This window comes from Magnolia sinica, chromosome 6 (assembly GCF_029962835.1).
Source record: "Magnolia sinica isolate HGM2019 chromosome 6, MsV1, whole genome shotgun sequence".
NCBI lineage: Eukaryota > Viridiplantae > Streptophyta > Magnoliopsida > Magnoliales > Magnoliaceae > Magnolia > Magnolia sinica.
This window is the reverse complement of record NC_080578.1, coordinates 2227960-2237263: the sequence shown is the minus strand read 5'-3', so window position 1 is coordinate 2237263 and position 9304 is coordinate 2227960. Positions and strand designations below refer to the sequence as shown.

Sequence of the window (9304 nt, the reverse complement as noted above, 5' to 3'; positions counted from 1 at the left end):
TGAAAACACAAATATCAGCTTGATCTGAGACTTCTCCAGCTCCCAAGAAGTTTTTAATGGTGGACGTTCAATCCCCACTTTGTAGTACATTTAATTCTTACACCCACCTCATTTTTTGGATCACATCTTCAAATGATCTGACAAAAACGATGAACAGTGTGGATAAAACGTTTACATCACGGTGGATCCCATATAACCCTGCCCGGACGGTTTACTGTCTGGGCGGGGTAGGACACAATCCGCGTCCGAAATTTATATAACACGACTTTCCGCTTTTACCCGTCTCGCTTGTGGGATTTTACTCCACTATCTCCAAACAGTATGTCAAACAGTGCCGAGATTTTGGAAATATCGCGATAATCGCGGAAAATTGATCAAAGAGTATCACAGCGATATTTTGAAATCTCGGCAGCTTTTCCTTGTAGCTCGAAATTATCTCCTTTTTTAAGTTAAAATAATTCATTTTATTACTTCATATTTATATTCCAAATTTATTAATTATTTACTATTTAAATTTTTTAGCAAGATTTTCCCGGCACATCGCGAGATAAAGCTGAAAATCTAACACGGAAATCCCAGGCCGAGAAATTGCCGAGAACGATATTTTGCACTGATGCTAGATCATTCATCTTTCTCCGTTCACCTGCTTTCAGTGCCAGAGAGAGAGAGAGAGAGAGAGAGAGAGAGAGGAAAAACCACGGTCATGACAGCGAAGCAGAGCCTGTTATCAGAAAAGCGCCTTATTTAAGGGGCTTTTTGGGAGGCTGAGAGGTCCCAGCAAATTGCAGAAAATCTCTTTATATAAGGTTTCAGTTCCCGAGGCTGAGCAATCTCTCGGAGGGAGATAGAGAGAGGGAGAGAGATTTCTCTCTCCTCAAGAGGTCTCAAAGACCGTACAGAGAAGCCTGTAAAACGAGGTACTTTCGACCTGCTACTCGTTTGGACGCTGCAGCTCCCGATCTTAACGGATTGTACTTCCCTTTTCCATGTCAGATCTGTTCCTGAGAGCTTTCTATTTTCTATCTAAACGGGATTTTGGGGAATCGCGATTCGTTGTATTTTTGTAGAGCAGATTTTATCGTACACGGTGTTTGTTTTCTCTTTTCCTCTCCTTTTAAAAAAAGATAAAAATAAAATATTTGGTAGCAGAGAATGTAGATATGAGCAGTTTCAGAACGATTTGAGAATGCTGATGTGTTGATGTTTGAATTGCAATGTGTGTTTTTTCCCTTTTCTTTTGGACGTTTGATGTTTTTTTTTTTTCGTTTCTGAATTTTCTTTTGTGCTATCTATGGATTTATTTATTTATTTTTTCTGAATTGTTGGATCTGGATGTTACTTCAGTGGAGCGTATTTTTTGTGTTGATTGCCTAGCTTGCAGCGAAGATTTGAACCGTTGATCTGGTGGCCATTACTGTGGATTGGTTGTTCTCTGAAATTCACGCTGAGCTGAGGATCCTGCGCAATGATTGGTGGTATTTTCACCCGTTGATTTTGAAAATTATCTGTTTAAATGCTGCCAATCGATGATCAAGATCATCCAGTTAGCTTGATTTTTGGTAGGTTATTTATTTTTATTTTTTTGGGTAGGTGGCCTACTGGCAGTAGTGACCAGTAGATGGACGGTTTGGATGAATCCTGTCGTTATTGCTGGGGGACCTTAACGCAGGAGCATTCTGGCTTGGGATATGGATATGATTGAGTGTGAAAAATGAAAAAGATCAAATTAAATTTTGTCTGCAAGAAGAGATTTTTTAACCAAAATTACAAATTCTGGGGTCTTAAGAAGAACGAAATAGATGAAGTTTCATAGGAGTCGCATCAGTTTGTATTTTGAATCTGTTGATGGATTTGAGAAATCCATAGAATAGAAATCATAAGAAACCATTCTCCTTCTTAAGAAAATTAATGATGCTCTTCTTATAAAATGCATGTCTTTTTCTTTGTAGTTTTCCGTAGGTTAGGTGAAATGAGTTTTTCTTCCTTGTCTTTTTCTTTCTGTTTTTTTTTCTCCTTTTGATGGTTTGGTGAGACTTCCTGTTTTTGACTCAGTTGGGAGGGTCTCTATATGGTGGGAATAGGAAAAAAAAAAAAAAAAGTAAAGAAAACGACTTGGGTTGTTGCAATTGGGTCAGTTGTGTCAAATTTAGGTCCTTGATTAGCGGCCATGGCAAGTGGATCTGGATTGCCCCCAATCCTTTTCCCATTTCCTTTCTAAATAAATAATGCATGGTTGTTCTTCAAGTTGGGTGTAAGTTTTCATTTCAGAACTGAGATCGGGATTCTGAGACCATTGAGTTCTGGGCTTGGTCGAAGTCAGGGGTATCTGAATCTTTTCATATGCTGATTTTATATTTCTTGTATTTTTTTTATTTTTTATTTATTGATTAGTTTATTTGAGTAGATGATACTTGAAAATTTTATGTTATCCTATGATTATTTGTAGGCAATTCCTCGGAATCTCCCATGCATAGATTCGGATCTGATTTTTCTGAAGTGAACTCCATAATGGCCTGTCTTATGACAAGAGCTGCAGTGCTAAGATCTTATTTCCACTGTATCCACAAACCATGGTTTTCACTTGATCGCCAAATACCAAGTTAGCTTGATCGAGTTGACTTGTTATTGGTGTCGGAAATGAGGCACTTGGTGTGCCATTCTCTGAACCAGTTCAATTCAGGCAGAGTCACAATCCAAAATCAATGTTTAAAACCATGCTGGAAATGCTTCTTTTAAATTTCTATTTTAGTTAAAGAAATAGAGAAAAGTATATATGCTTATTTTAAAAAGCGGCTGATTGGTTGATGTTTCCAATTTCAATTATTATTTTTCCTACTTTATTATTGTCGTCATCATCATTAATTATTATTATTATATCATGGTATGATGAGGCTCAATTGAAACATTTAGTATCGGAATTTTCTATTTATCAAGTTGAAATAAAGGTCATTGCCATTAACATATGAGAAATACTTTGATACTTTGCTAGAGTATGATGGTATGATGGCTGATGTGCAGGTAGTGAGAAATTACTGAGAAATTGGTTACACGTCATACAAGTAATTTAAACTTAAACCGTTCAAATTATGGGTGCCGGCTAGATGAATCACAAAATAAAATTTTACTCTTACATAGTAATCTAAGTGTCTTTCTGGACATTTATTGGATGGTTAAAAACGAAAAATATCAATTAGTCTTATTTCAAAAAACAAGTGTCCAAAAATCAGAGGTTAGATTGTTCAGCCAATCTTATTTTTAGATGGCAACTTACCAAGGTAGGTCTGCAATTCAGTCGGTTTAATTTGAGTTAATATATGCCATGTGTACCATTTCTGCCTGCCTGCATATCAGGCGTCATACACAACCAGAGTATCAAGTAACTCCCGTTAACATATTTGCTGAAAAGGCCTAAAAGGATCCCTACAAAACTACTAATCAGGCAGATAACATCTAGGCCTTTTCTGGGTTTTCATATTCTATTTTATCAAACTTGAAATTGTTCTCTATTGATGGCAAATTGGAATGCAATGGAAAATCACACCTCATATGCAAGTTGCAACTTTCTTGTCCGAAATGTTGTCCTTTAACATGGCTTACTATTAATCTTGCTTCTCTGCAGTTATAATTTAAAGAAAAGATGAAGAATAAAGACCTCAAGCCTGCCTCTCATCCCGACAAAAATTCGAGGCTGATCCCCATGACTTTGATGTTTATAGTACTATGCGGATTTTCATTCTATCTCGGTGGAATTTTCTGCTCTGAAAAAAACAGACTCCTCACAAAGGATGTCAACCGAGCAGCACAATCTCCTCCTAAGGAAGGCTCATCTGTTTCACTTCAAGTTAAACCTGTTGTTTTCCCTGAGTGTGGCAGCAACTTTCAAGACTACACGCCATGCACGGATCCTAAGGTATACGCAATGGCCAGTTCCTGTGTCAAATGAACTGTAATTTATTATTCATTGCTGAATTTGCTTGCTTGGTCAATTTTTTGAGGCTTCTATCTTGTTGCATTGACCATAATACCTGAATTATGACAAATTTTTTTTTTTTTCCAGATTGTAATTTATGATTCAATGCCAAACGTGCTTATTTGTTCATGTATTCTTGCATACACATTCATATACACAGAGTGTATCTGTGTGTATGATAGAGAAAGGATTGTGTGCAGATCTCCCACTGCCAAAGATGGTGGGCGGGAATCCAACATGCATTTCAGAATGGGATTTGTATATTTGACTCTTGCTGTTGTGAAATACATGTTGAATTCCCGCCCACTCTGGATGGGTGAACTTGGAGTATTGTCAACTGACTCCAGATGCAATTGCATGCATCAAAGGAGTAGATACATTCGCATATTTCCACAATTGGCTTGTTTCTGATGAAGTTCTCAAGCTATCTAGACCATTGATGGGCAGTGTTTGATTGACGTTGGGACCTTCTTCTTTTTTTCATTTCCAGAGATGGAGGAAGTATGGTCTCCATAGACTGACTTTTCTGGAACGCCACTGCCCTCCTATAGCCGAAAGGAAAGAATGCTTGGTGCCTCCACCAGAAGGCTACATGCCACCAATCAGATGGCCAAAGAGCAGAGATGAATGTTGGTATAGGTAATCAAGTCTTTCTTCTTTATTTAGCTGTGGCACTCATAGAAAACTCTCCTTGATAGCTTCTGTTTCCCTAAATCATGTTGTAGTGATTGTGTTATGACTTGATTTCTTAGTAACATGATACAACTTGTTTTCCTGTTGGTCTGCTTGTGCATGATTTCAGAAACGTTCCTTACAATTGGATTAACAGTCAGAAATCTAATCAGAACTGGCTAAGGAAACAAGGGGAGAAGTTCCTTTTCCCTGGTGGTGGTACCATGTTCCCCAAAGGAGTCAGTGCATATGTTGATCTGATGCAAGATCTGATTCCTGACATGAAGGATGGGACTATCCGGACTGCCATTGACACTGGATGTGGGGTGAGTCCACTATCATCTCATGTTCCCGTAGTACTGAATGATCGTGCTTTTGCATAGATGATTGATGGGTGTCTCTGCTTGCTGTTAATGTGTCAATGCTCTTGTATATGTGTTATCTTGGCCTTTCAATTATTCATTATAGTCAAATTAGAAGAAGGGTACGAAGAACACCTTTTTTCTCTTTGCTATTTTTAGTTCTTTGCATCGAGTCCCAACAATATATGTTTGATTCTTAATTGCCTTTTCTTTTTCTTCATTTACATGTGATGGGATATATTCATCTATTTTACAGGTTGCAAGTTGGGGTGGTGATTTGTTAGACCGTGGAATTTTAACTCTTTCTCTTGCGCCAAGAGATAATCATGAGGCTCAGGTTCAATTTGCTCTCGAACGTGGTATTCCAGCGATCCTGGGTGTCATTTCTACGCAGCGCCTTCCTTTCCCATCCAATTCATTCGATATGGCCCACTGCTCCAGATGCCTTATCCCATGGACAGAATTTGGTAATTCACTTACTGTATTGATAACATTTACTAATCATGAGTCTTCTCATTGTTTTGATTCTTGGGAAAAAATTGGACTTTGAGGAGTCACATAACGAAGGAACAAGGTGTTATCTAGACATTGGGAAGGCATTAGAAAGGATAAATCTAGGAACTGTACTCATTTTTGTGTGCCTGAATGGGATTAACTGTTTTAAGATTCCGTTTTGGGAACTACAACTAGGAAAAATAACTGGAAGAAAAGGTACCTGACTTCCATGCTACAATTGGTACAGAGGTGAATGTGTACGAATGGCTACATAACACGGTCTTTCCCAAAATTTAGCAGCCTTTTGTCTTGTGAGTCTGATCATCTAAGGGCCTGTTTGGATGCAACTTCCGCAGAAGGGGATTTCCCACAAAAGGGTTTTCCCTGCAACTTCGTCAGTCGACTCTCCAAAAACCTATTATGTTTAGTGCCTATTTCGACGAGTGGGGTATCGGTTGGCGAGTTGCAAAAGTGCATCCAAATGCACATCATGAGCTGGGGTTTGGCTCAAAATGGTGTTTGGGCATCAAACGCATCTTTCGAGGGTGTTTCCAAACAGGCCTTAATACTGCTGGAAACTTTCATCAAGTCACAAACAGATAAAAGCAATAATTGGTTGTCTACCTACATTGTCATAATTAAATATGTTTGGTACACCAATCTCATGAGTAGAACTGTACTGTTTCAGGTGGAGTTTACCTTCTTGAAATACACCGCATACTTCGGCCAGGCGGCTTCTGGGTCCTATCTGGCCCACCTGTGAACTACCAGAACCGATGGAGAGGATGGAACACAACTGTGGAAGAACAAAAGTCAGATTACGATAATTTAAAAAAGTTGCTAACCAGCATGTGCTTCAAATTATACAATCAAAAGGATGATATCTCTGTGTGGCAAAAATCTCCAGACAGTAGCTGCTATGATCAACGTAATGCATCTGATGCCTACCCACCAAAGTGCGATGATGGCACTGAACCGGATGACGCTTGGTATGTGCCACTCCGGCCTTGCCTTGTTGTTCCAAGTTGGAGCTTCAAGAAGATTGGATTGAAATCTACTCCAAAATGGCCTGAGAGGCTGCATGTTGCTCCTGAGCGCATTGGGATGGTCCCTGGTTCAAGCTCCAGTGCATTCAAACATGATGACAGTAAGTGGAAGGTGAGGGTGCAGCATTACAAGACTGTGCTACCGGAACTTGGAACTGACAAAATACGAAATGTTATGGACATGAATACGGTTTATGGAGGTTTCGCTGCTGCACTTATTGATGACCCTGTGTGGGTCATGAACGTGGTTTCTTCCTATGGCACAAATTCACTAGGCGCGGTCTATGACAGGGGTTTGATCGGGACTTACCATGATTGGTACGTGAGTGCATCTATGTAAACATACATTATGCAGGCATGTTTCTTTATATCTTTCGTATCTGCATTCAACCAAACACTTCTATACACAAAATTCTATATGCCACCGAGTGCATGAGTACACACTTGGTTCCAATTCTGACTTACAGGTTGCAAATCATTCATTTTTTGCATGATTAAGCAGCTGCATAATGTGTGGACATTAGGGATGTCAATGGGCCAGGTCCTATAGTACTTCTATCCAGACTGACCGTGTTCGGGGCGTGCTAGGTCTCGGTCCCATCGGGTCTGAGTCTAGTTCTTGAATACCCAGACCCAGATATGATCAGGCTCGGGTACCTGTCCAGTACCCATCGGGACTTTGGATCTAGGTTTCGAGTTGGGTTTGGGAAACATAAGAGCATTTACATGGTTGGGTCCACTTGATGGATGGATTAGATCACAAACATGCGCCAATTTTACATATGTATGGTGTTTAAATGGGCTCTTTTTCATGTTTGGCATAGGAAGCCTCATTTTGTTGCTAACACACAAGCGCATGCGGGCACGCAGGCACACAACACGCACGCAATATTACTTAAAAATATGATTTTTCTTTACAAAAATGTAACGTTCCTTTTTGATGGCTTATGGTCTTTTGTCTGTATCTATCTGCAGGTGTGAGGCATTCTCGACATATCCTCGGACATATGATCTCTTGCATCTTGATGGCCTTTTTACTGATGAGAGTCACAGGTAATATTCTACCCATCTTAAGGAAATGAAGAAAATTCTGTGAAGCTTCAACATGGCCCGGGTTGTTGAGTATGAAGAATGTCTTAAAACCAGTTCTTCAAATCGGGTAGATTGCCCATAATTGCAGAATGAATTTTGGAAATTTCTATGCATTGATACGGCATGGTGGAATATCTTCCCATGCTCCAATACTGTGAAGCATAGATAAAACCACTAATAGGTGGACTGAAAAGTTGTGAATCACAAGAGATATAATCTCTGTCCGAGTGCCTAGAATCATCACCAGAGTGGCTAAGGTCTTGAGACCACTTTTCATTGCAAGTCCTAGTTTGCTGAAATTTCATAGGTAAATGAAGTTATGTGCATTCTTCGAAAAAGGTTCCATCATTGGCCATTTCTTTTATACCATTACATGTTCAATCTGCATGTGCTTGTGGTCATGCAAACTTGCATACTATGAGAAATATTGGACTTTTGTTTTTTTACACCCATGCACGCACACCCCACACACACCCACACACTCATACCACAATGGGTACTCGACCCCATGACCTCGTGTTGAAACTCTTGTGAGTCTACCACTGAAGCATGAGTGAGGACCCATGAGAAAGATTGGACTGGCAGTACATGTGAACACATGCACAAGCCACTGGTGAAGCTGACATCAATGACTTGTGCGGCAGGTGTGATATGAAACACGTCCTCCTGGAGATGGATCGGATACTACGGCCTGATGGGTATGTGATAATCCGCGAATCCAACTATTTCTTGAATGCACTGTCGACCATCGGCAAAGGGATGAGATGGCGTTGCAAGAAACATAACACTGAGTACAGCATTGAGAAGGAGAAGCTTTTGATCTGTCAGAAGCAGCTCTGGTCCTCTACAAACAAGAGTCAATGATGGAGAACTGAAGAATAAAAGCAGTGACAGCTTATTTATACAGCAAAACAGCATGCTTGAAGGAGGATGTTTGGAGGGTAGAAAAATGGGTATAGAAAGAAAAAAAGTTATATTCTTGGTGAGATGCTGATTTTTGGGTAAATGCCTGTTCTATATACGGCATTCCAGTCACAGAAATCCACCTTCCTTTTCTTGAAGAAGAGCTGAAAGAGAAGGTTCAAGTCTCACAATAGATTAGTAAATCTGATTCATTAAATTTTCAAGTTTTCATATATATGAATATATGAATTCTATGTGAGTAAAACAGACATCGTTAGACGTCAAAATCAGTTTGGTTTTTCCTCTTTTTTTATTTTTATTTATTTATTTATTTTCTGATTCTACTGTTGGCTTTCATCTTAACATTGTGGGGGAGAAATTTGTAATGCATCATAAGGGTCCAAGCCATTTGTGGCTCCGATGAAGTCCAGGAAATTGGTCAATGCGGTCAGAATAAGTGAAATCTTTCTTCTCATTGTCTTTTTTGTAAGATCCGCAGATAATTGGCAAACAGATATTAAGGTTACAAATAGGGTGTGTTTGGACACCTTATAGAATTGAATTCCATTTAAAGAGTCTTATAGTGGGAAGTAAAATACAGAAGCCTTGGTCAGCAAGCCCCCCTCGTGTGTGTGAGTGTGTGTGTGTGACGGGGCAGAATAGGTGTCTCTGGATTGTGTCAGTGATCCAGGCCATTCATCAGGTAGGGGGAAATGTGAGCATGTCATGTACTAAAAATCAGTGTAGTATGCTCATCAGGTAGA

General features: G+C 39.5%; 1 protein-coding gene across 6 annotated transcripts; it reads left to right on the top strand.

Annotated features, from left to right (window-relative positions):
• Nucleotides 1–661: 661 nt before the first annotated feature.
• LOC131247922 (probable methyltransferase PMT20) lies at nt 662–9015 on the top strand. Of its 6 annotated transcripts, XM_058247883.1 has the most exons (9): nt 662–917; nt 1375–1472; nt 3620–3910; nt 4461–4609; nt 4773–4968; nt 5261–5471; nt 6188–6863; nt 7521–7598; nt 8282–9015. In XM_058247883.1, the coding sequence occupies exons 3-9, from the start codon at nt 3638–3640 to the stop codon at nt 8499–8501; spliced, it is 1803 nt and encodes a 600-aa protein (XP_058103866.1). In that variant the 5' UTR covers nt 662–917; nt 1375–1472; nt 3620–3637; the 3' UTR covers nt 8502–9015. The 6 variants fall into 6 exon arrangements, with proteins under 6 accessions (XP_058103866.1, XP_058103862.1, XP_058103864.1 ...); XM_058247879.1 differs by lacking the exon at nt 1375–1472; XM_058247881.1 differs by lacking the exon at nt 1375–1472 and having other exon boundaries at nt 662–988.
• Nucleotides 9016–9304: the final 289 nt, after the last annotated feature.